General features: G+C 46.6%; 1 protein-coding gene across 2 annotated transcripts in view; it reads left to right on the top strand.

Moving 5' to 3' along the window:
* KCNT1 (potassium sodium-activated channel subfamily T member 1) overlaps nucleotides 1-20,133 on the top strand; it is a 173,555-nt gene extending 153,422 nt beyond the window's left edge. Inside the window, exons 28-31 of one of the 2 annotated variants that reach the window (XM_056860215.1) lie at nucleotides 903-1,209; nucleotides 7,955-8,017; nucleotides 17,189-17,273; nucleotides 19,764-20,133. In XM_056860215.1, coding sequence (XP_056716193.1) covers nucleotides 903-1,209; nucleotides 7,955-8,017; nucleotides 17,189-17,273; nucleotides 19,764-19,881 — 573 coding nt within the window. In that variant the 3' untranslated portion in view covers nucleotides 19,882-20,133. The remainder of the gene's footprint in view (nucleotides 1-902; nucleotides 1,210-7,954; nucleotides 8,018-17,188; nucleotides 17,274-19,763) is intronic. The other variant, XM_056860216.1, reaches the window with a different exon arrangement.
* The last annotated feature ends 1,844 nt before the right edge of the window (nucleotides 20,134-21,977 follow it).

Here is a 21,977-nt window from a genome sequence, read left to right on the forward strand (position 1 = left end):
CAGAGTCTCCAATGGGAGGGAATTCCAAAACCCAGGGGCCACTGCAGAGAAGGTCCTGCGTCACGTGCCCACCAGCCTTACCTCCTACAAAGCTAGCACATGAAGAAGCCCAACTTGTTTACATATATATTGTATTTTATGTGTATTATTATTATTATTATTAACAAATTTTATATCTCGCCTTTCTGCCCTTACAAGGGCTGCCAAGGCAGTTAACAAATTTAAAACATACAGATAAAATTACATTGGGCGATAACGCATGGCTGTTTTGTCTTGCGATTCTCCCGCAATTGTAGCGAATCTCAGTTGTCCAAACGCATGGGTGTCTCCCCGCTGCAGGACCAACCCACTTCCATCGCGAAACTTGACCTGGTTTTCCCATCCCAGTTTTTCCCCAAAATTAAAATAAAGAATCACTGAAATGGTGAGTGCTTGCTCATGCATTTCAGCTCACTGGTCGACTCCCCTTGCGACCTTCTGCCGCCCCATCTTCGCTGCCCCCTCGGCAGGCTCTCCACCTGCCCCCAGGAATTTTTCCAAGCCAGGGGAAGGTGGGGCAGAGGAGCCTTTGCTTCTCCTCGAGCACCCCCCCCGGACACGCAGCCAAGGCAGAGGGAGCCCCGCTGGACACGGGAACCACGCGTTCAAGTTTTTGAACGTGGGATCGAATAGCATGAGACATAACAGGAACAAACCAGTGGAATCCCAGCCATGTGTTAATGGCCCTTAAGTGGTGGTTCTGGCAGCCAAGAAAGAGGGGTAAGGGCACTGCAGGTGAAGCCACCTGAAATGTTATTGGCTTCCAAGATTTCAGCCAAAAGGAGTAATAACTTGCCGCCCTGGGGGAACCAAGAGGTGGTCCTTGGTCATTGCTTGCTCTCATGGCCTACTGGTGTTCCCAGTCACAGATCTCAATCAACGTGGAAGACTGCGAGGACTCCAAGGAAGTCAAGGACCACTGGAACACCAAGACAAGCCATCACCGGAACTCTTGCCCGAGCGACCAAACAGAGCACCCCCTGCTGCGGCGGAAGAGCATGCAGTGGGCTCGCAGGCTGAGCCGGAAAGGGGCCCACAAACATACAGCCAAAACAGCCGAATGGATCAACCAGCAGAGGCTGAGCCTTTACCGGAGATCAGAGCGGCAGGAGTTGTCCGAGCTGGTGAAAAACCGCATGAAACATCTGGGTTTGCCCACGACGGGGTACGGTAAGTGGCACGTGTTTCTGTTTCTGCTTTATGGTGCCTCCAGAGGTGCCTTTCGTTTGGTTTCTACAATTTGGAATTCAGCCAAGTCATATGTTTCCCTGCACGTTCAGAGCTTTGAAAGTCAAACCCCCCTTCGGTTTTGCCAGTTTAGACAACTAGGAGATCTCTGTATCAGCAGTGTGAAATTCTTCTTATATGAGAAATTCTCCTGTATCAACAAAGGCACATCCAAACACTAGGAGTGGGTTTAAATTTCTTATCCCCGCTGGTTCAACCCCAAATTCCTTATACCAGTTTTGTTTCTCCCTTATGCGAATTGAACCTGTCTGTCTTTATTTTCATGCTGTTTTCTCTTTTCCCCATAAAATGCATGCATTTTCTTAATTTATGCATCAATACTTTATTTATTTATGTATCCAGGTATTTCTTCTGGGAACTCAAAGCAGCTTACAAAAAAAAAACCCAGAAAAATATCATTGGCAAAAAATCTGTAAATTAATATTACACGTGTATGCTTCTATAAATGACATATACATGTTCCAACAATACAAATTGGTAGATGGAAGCTGCTCTAGCCCTGTGCATATTACAGTGAATGTGCATACAGTCTGTGGACAGAGTGCGCATGATTTTTCGTTGTGTGTTGAGTAATTCTTATATTACATTCAAGGGATGTATGACTGAACATGTCATTTAAACCTCACATTTATCCATGTACTGGGCTCCAGTTCTATGTTGGATTTTTCTTGCAAATATTATGTACACATGAATATGCAGGGTGTACGTGCAGTTACTGTAATGTGTGCACAAGGCTACTGACAACATAGAGATCCCCCAAAAAAGAAAGGTGGGGGAGACATTTGGCCATTTTTACCAAATGCTATCCTTCAGTCAAAGCTGGGTTTTTCTATTCTGCATCTCAAGTCATTGAAATCTCTTGCCAGCATACTTCTGATCTCATAGACCAGCGATTCCCAAACCTTTTGAGTCATGGAGCACATTTCAGGAGAGAAATTCATCACGGAGCACTAATTTTCACCTGGCACCTATATACTAAACTAACTGACACTAATATTTTTCTTTCCAATCTCTTCACGGAGCACTAGGAGATGTTTCGCGCACAATTTGGGAACCGCTTTCATAGACCAACCTTTCTCCTTATGCGCCTTAATCTCTTTCTTCTTTCTGTGTGAGTCATCACACACTGGACAGCCCAGGGAGAGGATATGCATATGGGGCAGGATGCTACTCATTGGCCCCATCCCATGTGCACTCACTCTAACTTGTGGACATAGAATCATAGAGTTGGAAGGGACCTCTAGGGTCATCCAGTCCAACCCCCTGCACAATGCAAGAAATTCACAACTACCTCCCCCCCACACCCCCAGTGACCCCTGCTCCAGGCCAAGAAGATGGCAAAAATATGTATCATGTTGATACATATTTTAAAAGATGCCATTCTTTCTATTTGCTTGAATGTACTATTCCAGCTAAATATTTTATCATGTCAGAAAATATAACATCATAGACATCACTTGGGTCATGCCACTTCAGTAAATTACCCTGAGATTTTGGAAACGTACCACAAAGGAAATTATTACTGTAGGTTTCCAACAGACTACACTTTTATTGCATATGATAAAATTCATTAAACATGCTTAGGCCTGGCATGTGTTGATCAGGAAATCTGGTACATATGGTCATATGCACAAATGCTAAGCTCCAATTCACAAATTACATTGAATGCACATCGTGACATGGCCTACAGGCTTTGTCCTCCATATGTCTGTATGAACTCTTCTGGAGTTATAACATGTGAAAAGGCAAAGGGTTCTTTAAGCCACCACACCCAGTGAGAACTGCAGCCGAGGACTTAGTGGCGTTCTCCTCCTACATACTTCTGGCACACGGGATTGAGAAGGCGAAGTCGAGACCACTAAGGGAAGAACACTGTTGCTTCTGCTGCTTCCGCTGGGGCAGTGGATGGGATGGGAAGAGAAATTGCTGTTCATGCTGTGAGCATTATCCCGCTGTCTCGCAGCAGATTTTTTGAAGCCATCTAAAACAGCGGAGTGAGTATACACTACACAATCAGCAATTCAAACTGTCTTCGGAATCATAGGGGGGGAAATCTTCCAGGTTGAAGTTTAAGGTGCTAGGGTTGACCATTAAGAACACAAGAAAAGCCATGCTGGATCAGACCAAGGTCCATCAAGTTCAGCAGTGTTCACACAGAGGCCAACCAGGTACCTCTAGGAAGCCCACAAGACAACTGCAGCAGCACCATCCTGCCTGTGTTCCACAGCACCTAATATATTAGGCATGGTCCTCTGATCCTGGAGATAATAGGTATGCATCATGACTAGCGTCCATTTTTACTAGTAGCCATGAATAGCCCTCTCCTGCATGAACATGTCCACTCCCCTCTTCAAGCCTTCCAAGTTGGCAGCCGTCACCGCATCCTGGGGCGGGGAGTTCCACAATTTAAGTATGCGTTGTGTGAAGAAATACTTCCTTTTATCCGTTTGGAATCTCTCACCCTCCAGCTTTAGCACCCTCTGGCGTTGGACTCTGCTTGCTTGCAATAACACCTGCTCCCAAGAGAATCTCCTCTCCCTCCCTTGATCACTTGGACAAATTCTCCTCCTTTGCCATGAAGTCTCGTGGTTGGGTTGGTGGCTAAAATTAGCAGTGGGTGGGTTCTATTGTGGTGCTAAAACAGTGCAACCCTGTCTCTTGGGAGTCTCAAATGTTGGTGACTTTCCAAAAGATAGTGAACTTCTCCCTCTTTTTGAAGACCTTCAGTCTTATATTTTATCTCTACCTTCTTCTAGGGAGCTAAGGCAGCATACCTAGATCTTCCTTCCTCACAACCCTGTGAGGTAGGCTAAGCTGCAAGTGTGTGACTAGCCCGACATCATCCAATGAGCTTCATGACTGAGTGGTGATTTGAATTTGGGTCTCCCCAGTCCTACTCCAGCACATCCACCACTATGCTCATTTGGAGCACTGTGATTCCCCCCCCCCAAAAAAAAACCCATGTGGTGGTTTAAGATCTGTGGGGGGGGGTTGGTATTGCAATATGGATCTTTAACTTGCCTTGGGTCTGTGTTTTGGAGTGACACTTGTAAGATACATGATTGATTGATTATCAGTTTCAACTTGCCCTTGGGAAAGGAAATCTTGAGATTGAGATAACATAGGGAGTTACTGATGAGGCTATCGCAAAGTAGTATACTTGGAAATCGTAAGCAAATGGAAGTTTCTCTTGACCATATGTGAGAAACGTCTCTCTCCTCTTGGTTCTGACGAGACAATCTTCATTCCACAGCTTTCTTGCCCACCTCCCAGATTTTATGTTTGTTATACCATCCTGTGCCACCAGTTGTTTGTTCCTTCCCCCATGCACCTTTTTCTCGTTCAGGAAGTCATTTCTTTTGCATACATTTCCAAGGCATCTTTCTTTGCCTGCTGCTTTGCAATGCACATAATCTGGGTTGTTGCTTTTTTAAGGTTAAAACCTTTAACGCAAAATTGCTAACGGAGCAGAGCAAACAGGAGCACTCTAGAATAGGGGTGTCAAACATACGTCTCGGGGGCCAGATCCAGCCCCTTGAGTAGGGCTGTTGATTCGGTTCGGTCCGAACCGAAAAACAGCCGAATTTCCCGCAATTCGGCGGTTTTTCAGTTCGGACGAACCGAACTCAAAAAGGGGGGAAAACCGGGGAGCCGAATTCGCCGAGTTCGGGGTGTTCCCGAATAAATTCGGCGAATTCGGCCCCTTTAAAAAGATCTGTGCCTTCCAGCTGGAAGGCGCAGATCTGTCCCCCCCCCCCAGCGCCTCCAGGGAGCTTCCCTGGAGGCACGCAGCGGGCCCTTTAAATAGATTTGCGCCTCCCGCCCGGGAGGCACAAATCTATTTGAAGCCTCCCCCCCAGCCCTGCCGGGACTTGACAACCCCCCCACCTCCTTCCCCAGAGTCCCGGTGGACGGGGCGGGGGTCTGGAAACCCCTGTGCCCAGCCAACGCTGGCTGGGCAGAGGGGTTTCCAGACCCCCCGCCCCGGCCGCCGGGACTCTGGGGAAGGGGGTGGGGGGTTGCCAATCCCCTGTGCCCAGCCAGCGTTGGCTGGGCACAGGGGTTTCCAGACCCCCCGCCCCGGCCGCCGGGACTCTGGGGAAGGGGGTGGGGGGTTGCCAATCCCCTGTGCCCAGCCAGCGTTGGCTGGGCACAGGGGTTTCCAGACCCCCCGCCCCGTCCGCCGGGACTCTGGGGAAGGGGGTGGGGGGCTTGCCAATCCCCTGTGCCCAGCCAGCGTTGGCTGGGCACAGGGGTTTCCAGACCCCCCGCCCTGGCCGCCGGGACTCTGGGGAAGGGGGTGGGGGGGTTGCCAATCCCCTGTGCCCAGCCAGCGTTGGCTGGGCACAGGGGTTTCCAGACCCCCCGCCCCGGCCGCCGGGACTCTGGGGAAGGCGGTGGGGGGGTTGCCAATCCCCTGTGCCCAGCCAGCGTTGGCTGGGCACAGGGGTTTCCAGACCCCCCGCCCCAGCCGCCGGGACTCTGGGGAAGGGGGTGGAGGGTTGCCAATCCCCTGTGCCCAGCCAGCGTTGGCTGGGCACAAGGGTTTCCAGACCCCCCGCCCAGTCCGCCGGGACTCTGGGGAAAGTGGTGGGGGGGTTGTCAAGTCCCGGCAGGGCTGGGGGGGGAAGGCTTCAAATAGATGTTTGCCTCCCGGCTGGGAGGCACACATCTATTTAAAGGGCCCGCCGCGCGCCTCCAGGGAAGCTCCCTGGAGGCGCGCGGCGGGTCTTCAAACAGATTTGTGCCTCCCGGCCGGGAGGCACAGATCTATTTGAAGCCCATCCCCAGCCCTGCTGGGACTCCCAGAAGGGCTGGTGGGGGGCTGGCAGGACCCTCTGCACAGAGGGTTTCCAGACCCCCCCCCAGCCCTCCCAGGAGTCTCGGCAGGGCTGGGGGTGGCCTTAAATAGATTTGTACCTCCCGGCCGGGAGGCGCAGATCTGTTTAAAGGGCCCCCGCACGCCTTCAGGGAATCCCCCTGAAGGCGCGCGGGGGGCGAATTTTCCCCCGAACTCCAGATCCCCCCGAATTTCCGGGGATCCGAAGCGGGGGAGTTCGGACTTCAGCACGGCCTGAATAAAAACGGGCCGAATTTTGCCGAAGCCGAACTATACCGAATTTTTTTTTCAACAGCCCTACCCTTGAGAGCTCTTATCTGGCCCGTGAGCCGAGGCAGTCACCCCACCCACCCCGATCTGGGATGGTGAGTCCACTGTGACCTCGCCACCCACACACACACCAGTCCCATGGTGTCAGTTATCAAAGACTTAAATAAAAGAAAATACTGTTTTAAGCTTGCTTGTACTTTAAGTAAGAAACCAAGTAAAAAATAATATCATTGATTGGCTTTACCTGTGTCTTCTAGAAAGTTTATCTCAAGTACCTAGCATTAAATTGTATGGTACACATGGCCCAGCCCGACTAAATGATATTTATGTCATATCCGGCTCTCGTAACAAATGAGTTCGACACCCCTGCTCTAGATGAATGGATATGGGTGCAAGCAATGGGGGAGGATGCCTGGTTGCTGCCTTGGTGACACGTGAAAGCAGGGGGGGTATCTCAGTATGGAAGGATGCCTGGCTTCTGTCTCCCTTCCCTCTGAAAGATAGCCATAGTTAATGACAGATTGCGACAGCTTAGAAGAAGAGTTGGTTTTATACCCTGATTTTCTCTACCTTTTAAAAGAGTCTCAAAGCTGCTTATAATCGTCTTCCCCTCCCCACAACAGGCACCTTGTGAGATAGGTGAGGCTGAGAGAGTTTGGAGAGAACTGTGACTAGCCCAAGGCCACCCAGCAGGCTTCATGTGGAAGAGTGGAGAAACAAACCCAGTCCACCAAATTAAAGTCCGCCGCTCATGTGGAGGAGTGGGGAATCAAACCCGGTTCTGCAGATTAGAGTCCACCGCCCTTAACCATTACACCATGCTGGAGGGGGAAATGGAGGAGGTCAGAAACATCTCTACATGCTTTAAAAGCTGCATTGATGCAAAGCTCAGTGAGGTGCTGCTTTCATCCCCTAAAGATCTGGGCCCTTTTCAATCTTTAGACGTTGGGTGCCTATGACACCGCAGAACTGGAGAAGTATGCTGCTACCTGCAATCCTCCCAGTATGTGTGGATAGGGCAGCGCATGGGTTTTCCAGCTTCAGTTTGCGCACATGTGTACCCTCAAATGACCTGGGTTTCCAGTTGTGCGTATCTGAATCTGGAAAATAGACACATTGCCCCCTTCGCACAAAATGGCAACCACACATATCAAGAGGACCCCAGATCTCCCTTTACTTGCAGTTGGATGGTCAAAGTTGTAACGTCCGTAAAGGGCTGTGATATGTATGTAGGGGGTTTGTGTCACAGATCACATCAATAGTTGTCTGAATACATTCTCACAGCATATCACTTGTTACTGTCAAAATCTCAGCAACATCATGGACAGAACCCATAAGTCTGGTGGCTGCTGCTGCTTCTTTTTTCTTTTTTTTCAGTTTTCTATATGTAGATATATATTTTACTGCCTTCTTGCCCATTGACTCACCAAAGCTGGTCTCTGAATACTTTCTGAATCGCTGCTCGCTGATCTTTCTCTTTCTTCTCTTTCTCTCCGTTTATGTCTGTGCCTTGTTTTTTTTGTTTTTTTGTTTTTTCTCTCTCTGTATGTCCTGTAGAGGATGTAGCAAATTTAACAGCCTGTGATGTGATGAATCGGGTAAACCTTGGATATTTGCAAGGTAAATTTCTTCTCCCCTGGGAGTCAGGCTTGACTCATGGCACACCAAGAACATGCCAACGTAGAGGTCCCAGTTCCACCCCTCTCACCTGTTCCCTCCCACAAGACACAGGCAGAATTGGAAGCTGGGAAGTGGCCCTTCTGTGTCTTCATCACAATTGGGTGTTTTGGGCAGATGCCCCCAACTAACTGCCAACAACTCTTTGGCCCTTTCGGAAGACTCAGACAATTTTCAGCACCTCCTTGCTGCTTATTTGCAATGTTTTGTTGCCGCATAAAGCCCCCTCCCCGCCAGGTTCCCACTTCCCAAGATTGACATCGAGGTGGCTTTTTATCCTGAGGGGTTGGAGATGCCAAAGGAAACTAAAGAACCGGGTTTTCAGTTTAAAATGTTTTGTCAGATTCAGGTGACTACTGGGGGGGGGGGGGGGGCGTTGGGAAATCTAGCCTGTGGCTAAACAGTTATGATGAGCAACTGGTATGCACATGATGGTGCCTGGATTTAAAAACATATGGAGAGTCCTACTGAATTAGGCCAAAGATCTGTGTAGCCCAGCATCCAGTTTCCATAGGGTTGCCAACCTCCAGGTGGTGGCTGGAGATCTCCCGCTATTACAACTGATCTCCAGGCGACCGAGATCAGTTTACCTGGAGAAAATGGCTGCTTTGGAAGGTGGACTCTCTGGCATTGAAGTCCCTCCCCTCCTTCAACCCCGCTCTCCTCAGGCTCCACCCCCCAAAATCTTCAGATATTTCCCTACCTGGAGCTGGCAACCCTATATTTCCAACAAAAGCCAACTAGATGCTTCTGGGAAGCTTACAAGCAGAAAACGAAGGCAATGCTGTACTTGCCTGTTGCCTCTCAAAATTCCTTTGCCATGGGCTGATATCTTTGGAAGTGAGCATAGGTTGACTTTTCCCTGCAGCTGTCATGGGCTGGAATGATTGCTCAAGAGATTCAGGTCTTCCACTGTGGTACTGTTTTGCCCTTATAAAAGCAGTACAAAAAGCAACATTACCCTGAAAGGCTGTTTTGGAGGTGCCATGGTTCTTGTATTGTCTTTAAAACCCAATGGAAAGAACAACTGCATTTATCTCAGGTCCCCTTTGGATGAATCCCGTCAGGAATTCCTGGTGAAAGGGGCAGAATGTTAGCCTCTTTTAGTGTCTCTCACACTATCCCTCTCAGGCATGTTCCCCTGACCCACCTGCCGGGCAGCCAGATAATAGTTAGGTCGATAGCACCCTTGACTACTGGTTTACAATGCTCTCTCCTCTTGGAACACAGAAGAAGAGGTCTTCCTTCATCCTTTCTTATGCTGTGCACCATACAGCAATCTAATGCAAATTGATTTAATAGGCAGTACTGGGGAACTCCACAGGTCCTAATACCCGTCAAATGTCGCCCCTATGTCCAACATAAGCAAAGAGACGTAGGCTGCTTTGGGGCTTCCTTTTGATTATGCATGCCTTTTCTGCCCATCAGAGTTCGCCTTGCATGCCCCGTGCATTTTGCCCGCATTTTCCAGATGCTGTTTTAGCCAGAATCTGGAAAATACGGGCAAAACCTGTAGGGAGAGTGAGATGACCTCTGATGGGTGGGAAAGGCATGCATAATCAAAAGGAAGCCCCTAAGCAGGCTGTGGTGACCGCAGGGAAACGTCCCTGCATAAAAGGCCATAGCAGTCCAAAATGGCATACATTGGATTCTCAATTTATTTGGCCCAATGCATGGGCATGCAAGACCAAAACTGCTCTAGCAAGCCAAAACAAGGTCATGTGAGCTTGGTTAATGGTAGCTGAGGAAACCGTGCCAGCAAAGCGTGAAATGACTCCCTGAGCAAGCATCTCAGTGGGAGCTGCAGTTAAGCATTAACTTCACCTTGGAGATAAGATACTCAATAAATAGACCCCCCTTTACTAGGAGTTGGGTTTAAGTGGGTAAAAAGATGTGATTCATGGAACAGCACCAGTGATGCTCTGAGCAACTAGAATAAAGTAGGAAATTGTGTGAGGTCAGGAAGGCCCCTTTCCAAGCAAAACTGAGCAAAGACGTACTAAGAATTTGAATTTAAGTCCCTTACTAGACACAGTTTAAGATGAAAAGTTGGGATTTTCCTTTCTGTTGAATGAACACAACCCCCCCCCCCCCGGGGAAAGAGCTTTTGTACTAGCTCCTCTCAACAACAGTATATTGTCAACCAGTCAGCTGGACAGACTTCTCAAAACTGATTACGAGAATGACATGGACCAGATGAGCTGAGGGAAACAAAAATGTAACTGGAGCTGCACTGAATATTGTCCTGTTCAAATATTGCCCAAAACACTTCGATGGTGTGGATATTTGGTCGTTAAAAATGCTTCTTGGCATTGTTGTGTCTCTTGGATGAGACCGCTTGGATGCCATTTTGTTCCCTGGCTGTCGGTGCTTCCTCCTTCCTGCATTGGTAATCCCGATCAGGGATTATATTATGAACAGGATAACATCACAGTCCAACAGAACCAATCGGGCTACATGATGATGGAGCAGAAACGAAGTGACAGCCGTTGAGGGTGAATGAGTAAATATGTACCCAAGGTGTTCCAAAAATCACAGAACAGGGGGAGGCATTATTATGTATTGATATGACTGCAACCTCCCTCCCCACAAAAAATACCTGTAAGATTTTTCTACTCATTTACTTGTACCCCAAAAGTAAACCTGCGAATTCTGTCTAAACTGCTTTCTTTAGGTTGGCTAATTTTGCATGATTTCTTTGCAAATGTCCTGTAGCTCAGATCTGTGTGATCTAAATTGTTGCAGAGGCGGCTGCGCTAACCAAACGATGGAGCTGCTCCAGCAATGACAGTATGGCAATATACTCTATAGGTGAATGGTGCCTTGCTCAAATGCATGGATTCGTTACAAAAAAAACCCCACTTCCATGGAGACGTTACCTAAACCACAGTATCCCCTCCCTCCAGTCCCACAGCAAGCTGCACATGGATAATGAGCATAATTTTAAGCATCTCCAAGCTTGCATGAATGGGGATTAAAAATTACTCTTAATTGCTATATTATTTGTTGGGTTTTGACCAAGCTCGAACCAACCCCAAAGTGCTCGTTATTTGGTAAAGCTGTGGAGGAACAGTTGACAGGCCTGGAATGGTATTTATGCATGCATCTGCCATAATCAAAATGGAAGCCTTCCTCAGAAGTCACCTGGCCTTCAGTCAACCAGAAGACCCACTGGAAAGAAGTCTCTTCTTTTCTATTGGTTGTGGATTGAGGTTTTCCACCTTGGCTTTAAATTAGGCTGAGCTGCAACCACTTATGAAATACCCTTGTGTTGAATATGACCATTGGCCCATTAAAGCTTCTGTGGTCTTATTTTGAAGGTCTAAGACCCTTTTCTCAGCCCAGCTTCTGGAGATTTTTTAGGTGGGGATGCCAGGCACTGTACCCCTGATCTTACACAGGCAAAGTTCTGCCACTTAGCTATGGTCTCTTCTGTCAGTCTTCATGTCTGCTGGGTGCAAGACATCAAATAAAGCCGTCAAACTATGGCCAGGAATAATCTGGTACTGGGATGCCCTTTCTAACTGTACAGGCTGGTTCAATCATGCATGTTGTTGTTCGTCAAGAATCTCATCTGCTCTCATCTTGTGCTTCTTGGACCAGTCTACATTTTACAGGTGGACTTTGAGAGGGGTGGGTTAGCGTAAAGAAGGGAAGTAAATGCAGCCCATTTACAGACACATAGTGAGGCGTTCAGATAAACAGATTTTCAGTATCGCGCGTCTTCCTAATTGTTAGAAAGATTGATTGCCTAGAAAAAATATTCACATGTATCAGTAGAGTTAGTGTCAGTCATGATTCTACCATGTTAAGATGGTGATTAGAATTTATATAGTGCTTTGGAATGTTCAAAGCTCTTCCCTATCTTCTTGTAATTGTTACAACAACCTTGTAATTTAGGTCAGTAGTATGTTCCCAGTATTTCCTGCTTTGGTTTGTGTAAGGGGGAATCCATGACAGAGGCAAGATTCAAGCTTCCTGATTCAGAGCTCATTCTCTTTACCACTATGCTATACCAGAAATCAGTTGCATGGACCTTGCCACCAAATTCTGCATCCTCAGTTTTCATTTTTTTTTAATAGAAGCAATCTTCTAGCCCCTAGGACTGCCAAGATAGGCTTGTAAAGGAGCAAGCAAAGGTCTGGTGGAAGGGAAGCTGAACAGAGTTTCCAGTACTCCTGAGACCATTGAAGTATTTGTAAGCAAATGGCTAACTGAGGCTGATGCCATATGTAGAAGAAGAAGAGTTAGTTTTTATATGCTGACTTTCTCTATCACTTAAGGAAGAATCAACCTGGCTTACAATCACCGTCCCCTCCCCACAACAGACACCCTGTGAGGTAGGTGGGGCTGAGAAAGTGTGACTAGCCCAAGGTCACGCAACTGGCTTCATGTGTAGGAGTGGGGAAACAAATCCAGTGTACCAGATTAGCCTCCTCTGCTCATTTGGAGGAGTGTGGAATCAAACCCGGTTCTCCAGATCAGAGTCCACCATTCCAAACCACTGCTCTTAACCACTACACCACGCTGACTCTGTGTTGGGTTATTAAATCTTCCTTTCTTCCAGTTTAAAGTTCTCCAGTGGGCTCACGGATCCTACAGCGAGGGGAAAAAGTATTTGATCCCCTGCTGAATTTGCCCATTTGCCCTCTGACGAAGAAATGACCAGTCCATAATTTTAATGGTAGGTCTATTGTAGCTGTGAGAGACAGAATAACAACAGGAAAACCCTCAGAAACTGAGAAGACAAAAGTCAGAGATTGATATGCATTATAATGAGTGAAATAAATATTTGATCCCTTTGCAAAAGATGACCTAGTACTTGGTGGCAAAACCCTTGTTGGCAATTACAGAGGTCAGACGTTTCTTGTAGGTGGCCACCAGGTTTGCACACATCTCAGGGGGTATTTTGTCCCACTCCTCTTTGCAGATCCTCTCCAAGTCAGTAAGATTTTGAGGCTGATGTGTAGCTACTCGAACCTTCAGCTCCCTCCACAGATTTTCGATGGGATTAAGGTCTGGAGACTGGCTAGACCACTCCAGGACCTTAATGTGCTTCTTCTTGAGCCACTCCTTTGTTGCCTTGGCCGTGTGTTTTGGGTCATTGTCATGCTGGAATACCCATCTTCAACCCATTTTCAGTGCCCTGGCTGAGGGAAGGAGGTGCTCACCCAAGGTTTGACGATACATGGTCCCGTCCATCGTCCCTTCGATGCGGTGAAGGTGTCCTGTCCCCTTAGCAGAAAAACACCCCCAAAGCATAATATGTCCCCCTCCATGTTTGACGGTGGGGATGGTGTTCTTGGGGTCGTAGGCAGCATTCCTTCTCCTCCAAACACGGTGAGTTGAGTTGATGCCAAAGAGCTCTATTTTGGTCTCATCTGACCACAACACTTTCACCCAGTTCTCCTCTGGGTCATTCAGATGTGCATTAGCAAACTGCAGAGGGGCCTGTACATGTGCTGTCTTGAGCAAGGGGACCTTGCGGGCTCTGCAAGATCTCAGTCCTTCACAGCGTAGTGTGTTACCGTTTTCATGGTGACTATGGTCCCAGCTGCCCTGAGATCATTGACAAGTTCCCCCTGTGTAGTTCTGGGCTGCTTCATCACCGTTCTCATGATCATTGCAACTCCATGAGATAAGATCTTGCATGGAGCCCCAGACCGAGGGAGGTTGACAATTAGGGTTAGGGTTAGGGTTGTCACCTTCTCACCAACCTGCTTGACAATAGTCTTGTAGCCCAGTCCAGCCTTGTGCAGGTCTACAGTCTTGTCCCTGACATCCTTGGACAGCTCTTTGGTTTTGGTCATGGTGGCTAGTTTGGAATCTGATGGATTGATTGCTTCTGTCGACAGCAGAACCCTAACCCTAATCTGGCTGGTTGATAGGGGATCAAATACTTATTTCACTCATTATAATGCACCTCAATCTCTGACTTTTGTCTTCTGGGTTTCTGGGGGTTTTCCTGTTGTTATTCTGTCTCTCACAGCTACAATAAACCTACCATTAAAATTATGGACTGGTCATTTCTTCGTCAGAGGGCAAACAGGCAAATTTTGCAGGGGATCAAATACTTTTTCCCCTCACTGTATTTCTTTCCCTTACTAGAAACATTTGTTATACAACCAGTATTAGTTTTCTGGAATGTAAATTTTAATTTTTTTTATCTATGTCCTTTACTTACATTGTTTATAATCTGCCCTTCTCACAGGGACTCAAGGCAGATTACATATAGTGAGTCAGTACAATCAACAAAATGGGACATTCAACAACCAATGCATATGGATTTTAGAAGTCTAGAACCACCAGAAAGAACTGCATAGCATAAGTATACTCATGGCACATTAAGCTGAGAGAGTAACTGAAGTGATCCAAACCTATAAACAGAATAAAAAGGTAAAGGTAGTCCCCTGTGCAAGCACCAGGTCATTACTGTCCCATGGGGTGACGTCATGGGATGGTTTGCCATTGCCTTCCCTAGTCATCTACACTTTACCCCCAGCAAACTGGGTACTCATTTTACCGACCTCAGAAGGATGGAAGGCTCAGTCAACCTTGAAACTGACTACCTGAAACTGACTTCTGTTGGGATTGAACTCAGGTTGTGGGCAGAGCTTTTGACTGCAGTACTGCAGCTTACCATTCTTCTCCATGGGGCTCCTGAACGATCGAATAAGGGATGTGTTTTAGGAGTGGGATAAAAGGTAGGGGTATGGTGACTAGGGATAAGCAAATGGCAGCTCAGCCTGGCCCCCAGACATGGTATAGTCCTGAGTATAAGTCTACATTCCAGGGATTCTTCTTGCGACCTTAGTATGTACATGAACCTCTTCTATGCAAGCCAAGACCCAAGCAAGAATGGGAAAACTTTCAGAGCCTGTATTGCTGGTCTCATGGGTGTGTGTAATAAGGAGGCTTTTGGTGTGTTTTAACTCATGGGAGAGTGAACAGAGCTGGTACTGTGGCTCTTTAGCCCCGAATTCTGCCCATTAGTTGCCAACCAGGTGTACATACAGTCTGCCTGAAACACAGAGCTCCTAGTGTCCTCCAGGTGTCCCTTTCACTTCAATAGAGAGCTAATGGCCAAAAACGCATGGTCCCTTAACCCACTTTATTCCCTGTTTCAGCCAGGATCACATTTACCCGGGCTGGAGGGGAAACTGTACACATTACCTTGAAAAGCAGGGACGAAACTGTGCCAATCGATCCATGTAAACAGAAAGTGCGGGAGACTTGAAGTTCCTGTTTAGTTTGGCACATACACACACACCCCGGTGATTGGTCATTTCAAATTGACCAATGAGGGCCTTCCCTGCCCCGGGAAATGACCAATCACCGGGGGCGGGGGTGTTGCAAGCTAAACAGGAACTGTGCACGTCTCCCGCACTTTCTGTTCATATGGATGGATTTGCACACAGTTTCGTCCCTGCTTTTCAAGGTAATGCGTACCCAGTTTTCCCCCAGCCCGGGTCAATTTGATCCTGGCTGAAATAGGGAATAAAGTGGGTTACGGGACCATGCGTTTTTGGCCAATGTCTACATCCCTTTGTGCCAATGGAACTGGCCCTTGGTTGTAGTGACTGGAGAATGTCTACGCTGAAAGGTGTGTAGCCGTGTTAGTCTGTATTAGTAGAATAAAATTTGAGTCACATAGCATCTTAGAGACCAACAAAAATTTCTTTTTGGGAGTCAAAGCCCAGTTCATCAGATACCAATGAGAATAAAGAAGAAGAGTTGGTTTTTTATATGCCGACTTTCTCTACCACTTAAGGAAGAATCAAACCGGTTTACAATCACATTCCCCTCCCCACAACAGACACCCTGTGAGGTAGATGGGGCAGAGAAAGCTCTAAGAGCATTGTGACTAGCTCAAGGTGACCAAGCTGGCTTCATGTGTAGGAGTAAAGAAACCAACTCGGTTCATTAGATTAGCATCCGCCGCTCATGTGGAGGAGTAGGGAATCAAACCTGGTTCTCCAGATTGGAGTCCACCACTCCAAACCACCACTCTTAACCACTACAACCACGCTGGCTCATGAGCCCTTCTATCCAAATCAGAAGGTAAGAGGGGGCCTGTTGAAGTCAGCATGCAGAGGCACAATGCATTTCTACAACTGATGAGCTGTGCTTTGTGAGTGTGATGCAAGATAATAAGATGGGAGTCCAATGTATGATTGCCAACCTCTGGGGGTGGTTGGAGATCTCCTTCTATTACAACTGATCTCCAGCCGATAGAGGTCAGCTCACCTGGAGAAAATGGCCGCTTTGATCATTGGACTCTATGGCATTGAAGTTCCTCCCCTCTCCAAACTCCACCCTCCGCAGGCTCCGCCCCACAAAATCTCCAGGTATTTCCCAACCCGGAGCTGGCAACCCTAGTCCAATGACATCCTAAACAATAATAAAATGTATTCCAGCATAAAGTGTTGAGAGTCAGAACTAACTTCATCAGATGTATTGGAGTGTAAACCCATCAGGCCAGTGAATACACACAACAGACGGTGAAGAGAAAGCCCACACATTGCTGTGTCCAGGAATATGGGGGAAGCCCTCTTTTAGGAAAGGAAGGCCAGGATTCACATCCATAATATAGCAACATATTGGTCCATAGCAACAACCTCACCCCATCTTACCCACTAATGGTTTGCAAGCTTATCTGTATCATCCTTCCACAGCCTCGGGCACACTTATAGGTCCTCCTTGCCCAGCCCATTTTTCTTTCATGCAGTTGCTTTTGTGAATCACCAGCTTTTCTGATTTATCATGCAAAACTAGATGAATTTCCATGTCCTGCTTTTTTGGTTGCTCCATAGAGCCAAGCTCAGCCCGTTCTGTGTGGACTTGCTTGTGTATAGCATTTCGAGCTAAAGCCAGCCAGAAAACTAAGCTTGAACTCATTGTGATGATTTCAGCATGCCTTGTCCTAGAATTTGCTGCTGCCTGTGGTAGACTTGAAGGGGTTCCACTGAACACTTATTGGGGGGCGGGGAGAAGCAGTTTGCTTTTATGGCCGCGGTTTAAAGAAAGAGCGTTCAGTGGTGCCTCTGCCTATCTCTAGCACGCATCTGCTGTGTCACTCAGCTATGTCACCAGCTGCATGTATCTTTCTTGCAGATGAAATGAATGACCATCAGAACACCTTGTCCTACGTCCTCATCAACCCACCTCCGGACACACGGCTGGAACTCAATGACATAGTGTATGTATGACATTAACACCGAGTATTTTTGCAAGCCAATTCTGCATATTTAGGACAGGCAAAATGACCAGCAGAACTTTCTAGCTATATCCAGGGGAAGAACCTTCTAGCTATAGAATGAAGGCTAATGTTTCTCCCAATGGGATGACAGACCAAAAGTCTTTAATTTCTCAGTTTTGGTCAACATCACTCTTAAACTTTGGGAAGGAATTTGCCTGAAACCTGTGTTATTTGCTTAATCTTCCGAAGAGTTGATTCACAAGGTCCATTATTAAGTGTTCAAGATGACCTCGGTTATCATCTTGAATAATTTTATGAATGGATCATTGCATGACTAGATGGCAACCAACCCATCATTGCAGGGAGAGTGGGGACTCTTCAGTGTGTTGTTTGACCCAAAGCATGATGAGTGAATGTGTATGCACAGGTGGTACAGAACAGCAGTCTTAGAAGCTGTGTTCCACAGCTGTAGAACTCTTTTCCCCTGGGTGACTTTTTAAAAATTGTTTCCTTTGGGGTGGGTTTTGGTGATCAGAAAATCAATGATCTGATATATTCTATCGAGCTGGCTTTAGAATCAACACTTTATGGCGTCACCATAAATGAAGTATGTATAATTGAGCTAAATGATTCAAGAACCCAACCCCAACCTTTCACTTCGATCTAGAGCCCCCACCCCCAATGCCCCCCAATGTATACACTGAATTCTAGTATGTACGGGCTGCCCTGTTGATTTTAGTGCAGATAGCAAACCCATGTTCATAAAGGAAAAACGGGTTGGCCTCCGCCAAACATTCTAGGCCAGCCCTTGTACGCCATATATTATTTGTATATATCTTGGAAAGTTATCAGCAATTTGAAACAACTGTGATTGATTCACACAACCATTTTTTCCATCTGTTGAAATCATCATGATTTCACTTGTGTGTGTGTGTAAAGTGCCATCAAGTCGCAGCCGATTTATAGCGACCCCTTTATGGGGTTTTCAAGGCAAGAGACTAACAGAGGTGGTTTGCCAGTGCCTTCCTCTGTATAGCAGCCCTGGACTTCCTTGGCGGTCTCCCATCCAAATACTAACCAGGGCTGACCCTGCTTAGCTTCTGATATCTGACAAGATCGGGCTATATTATGCTGCCTTCCCTCATGATTCCACTTAAGGTGTGGAACGTTTTAGGTGCTGTGAAGCTGTCTCTTGTGAAGACTCTGCTTGTAGTTGAGATTGCAGCTCACCGTGCCCTGTGTAAAGCCCTTCAAGACACAGTTTGAGTTGGAAAGAAGAGGCCATGGCTCAGTGGTAGATCATCTGCTTGGCATGCAGAAGATCCCAAGTTCAATCCCCAGCATCTCCAGTTAAAAAAGGACCAGGTAGTAGGTGATGTGAAAGACCTCTTCCTGAGACCCTGGAGAGCCACTGCCAGTCATTCATTCATTCATTCATAGACCTTTATTGGCATAAAAATTATTACAGTTGTTACAAAAAGGGATCATAAAACATAAAATCAGTGAAATAAAACAAAGAACAATATAATCAAATATCAGAGCTTGTAAGTTTTTGCACTTTCATCACATCCACTAGAAAATTGGCAACACCCTCAGTAATCTCCGGTACTGAATCATTCAATAAAAATTGACATTTTACTTTATTAGACAGGTGATGTTTTGAATAAAACCAAGTTTTTAACCATTTCTCACGGGATGTTTTGTATAGAGAACAGTCAAACAGTATGTGTTCAATTGTATCCAGGGAGTTGGAACCACAGGGACAGATCCGTTCCTGTATTGGGATTTGGTGGTACCTTCCATACAGCATCCTTGATGGAAAGGCATTGACCCTAGCAACAGAGAATGCTCTACGGAGGATAGGGATATCCAGATTGTAAAAGTAGTGGGGGATACTGTCAATTTTATTCATAAGACCCAACATTGCTGAAGAGCAAACATAAGGTTGGATTAGCGCATCTTTTGAAGCTCCATATCTAAGAGACGTTGTTTAATAATTTTAAAAATGTGGGCTTCAGTAGTTGGAGCCAAATCTTCCAAAGAAACTCCGATAGATCTTATTTTGGTCAAAATTATACAATCCCAGGTGGTATTGTGAAGTTCTTTTAACAACAGTGATAAAAGGGAACCACGCTCAGTTCTAAAATATAGTTTGAGCCAATATCGAATAGTTAATAACCAAACCTTGGTTTCACACAAATTTTGGCCTAGTTCAGAGCAAATTGCATGATAAGAAACACATTGCCAGTCTGAGTAGACAATACTGACTTTGATGGACCAAGAGTCTGATTCAGTATAAGGCAGCTTCATGTGTTAAAACACAAGCTGGGACTACATTTGGTAGGTCTTCTCCCAGCATCAGAAGCCTATCACCCGAGTCAATGTAATAATTGCTGCAAGCTGGATAAGGAATAAACAACTATATCCGCCCAAGTGATGTGTTCTGTGGGTGGACAGGGGTGCTAACTCAATGTCTTCATTTCTGCCTAGGTACTTAATACGACCTGATCCCTTAGCTCACGTGGAAAATGAGACGCACAGTCGAAAGGGCAACAGTAGCAAGCGGGACCCATATAACCCCGAAACAAGAGATGAAACACAACTCTGAGCCTTTCCTTCCTTTTGCACGGAACTCATCACCTGCCCCTCTTGATAATGCATGGAACTATAACGGAACTAACTCTAAACTGTGCCAAAGGGGTGGGATCGTTTTCTGTGGGGATGTAAGAAGAGCTCTGGGTCAAGAGGTTTACAAAGACAACCACACCGGTTGTGTAACACATGGTGCACTGAGACATCACGGATCCAGCCCGGATTCATCACTCTGGAAGGGACTGCCGCTCAGAATTCAAGGATACCTAGTCTGATCAAAGACTGGATGTCTTGCTTTTAATAATTTTTTGTTTGGGGGTGGGGAAGGGGAGGGTTTAAAAATGTACCCTAACTAGTGACAACATCTTTCTTGAGCATGGAACGAAGGGTGGGAGCATGGTGAAGAAGTCTGTGCTGATTTGGAAGCCTCATCCCTCCAACGCAGAAGCAAGGCCGCTAACTTGCCGAAGCAGCAAAATGGCGAGACTGAACTCGATGTGGGATTGTGGATGTTATTCCTCACAGCGTGCTAGGTCTATTGACTTCTCATTGCAAATGCTCTTTGGTGCGTGCTTTGTCGCTATGCTCTCTTGGAAGGAAAGGCGGCTTGTAGGAATTTTCGGAGCAGGCACAAGAGTTGTCCGTCATCTGACAAACCTGGATCCATCTGCCCAGGTAGGGTCATCCAGTCTTGGAAACAGAAGGACGATGGAAAAGTAAGGGGCTGAGCACCACTGGAGCTCAGAGAGCCTTGGGAAAATCTCTTTTGAGCACTATGTGGGTCATGCAAAAAGCAGATTTGTCAAGCATCCTGTGCCTACCCCAGAAGTGTCAGTTGATAAAAGTGGTGACTACAAGTCACAATGATCTTCACTTGTGTTCGTCTGTTGGATTTCCTTCTCCCTGTTTGAGGCTCTAAGCCTTGAACATGAAGTCTACACCCCACCATGTGAATCTCAACATTGCAACATATTCTTAGCACCACCCAGAGTCGCAACTGAGAACCTGTTAGCCCAACTCCCAAGATGCATCTGAAGTACCATCAACCGTTGCCTGTAGTAAAAGATAACTAAGGAAGGATCACTCCATCTATGGCAGTTAAGCCATGAGAATAAGAATTAGGACTGAACAGATTCTCTCTGGTCCATCCTGATTGTGATTTGAATTTTGGTCACTCCTTGAGTTTGTTCTGATTATTCTCTTCCATTTTGTGGATTTCCACAGAGCAGGTCCTCTAATGCCTGCCATGCTTGGCAAACCATTGGGAACTTTAGCAATACCCTGGACATGTTTTTCCAGGATTTCTATATTATGAGAGTGCAGAAACATGCACACATGGTGTAGTGGCTAAGAGCGGTGGTTAGGAGCAGTGGACTCTAACCTGGTGAACCGGGTTGGTTTCCCCACTCCTCCACATGAAGCCAGCTGGGTTACCTTGGGCTAATCACAGTTCTCTTCAAGCTCTCTTAGCCCCACCTACCTGACAAAGTATCTGTTGTGGGGAGAGGAAAGGAAGGTGATTGTAAGCTGGTTTGATTCTTCCTTAAGTCAGCATATAAAAACCAACTCTCCTTCTTTTTAAAAAATCCCTCCAGTAGCTATAGTCTTCATGGACATTAAGGTGTGGAAGTGGAGGCCTCAAGTAGATTGCTCATAAGAAGTCCAATAGATTAGCTTCAATTCAATGAAGAGCTCAGGGACGGGGGTACCAGATTCAGTCATGAGCTGCAACCTTAATAGAGTTTTGTGCTCATCTCCATGAAGAACAGAGAGGTCATATGCTGATGCTGGAAGTAAATAGCAATACCCTCTTTCATCACACCTTCTTTATGAGCTTCCCAAGGGCAGCCAACTGTCCACCAGGTGGAACTCAACTAGATGGACCTGTGGTCTGATTCAGAAAGATAATTCTTGTTTTCTTAATGATGTTCCCATGTTTGTTTGGATAAATCCAACTGAGGGGGGACACAGATATGCCTATGATGGGGATACCATGAATTTTCAGTCTTGGGGGCTCCAGGACACTCTTGGAGAAGTGTCTCCTTTAGGTTACAGGCAGTGTCTTAGAATCATAGAGTTGGAAGGGGCCATACAGGCCATCTAGTCCAACCC

Source organism: Euleptes europaea, chromosome 14 (assembly GCF_029931775.1).
Source record: "Euleptes europaea isolate rEulEur1 chromosome 14, rEulEur1.hap1, whole genome shotgun sequence".
Lineage (NCBI taxonomy): Eukaryota > Metazoa > Chordata > Lepidosauria > Squamata > Sphaerodactylidae > Euleptes > Euleptes europaea.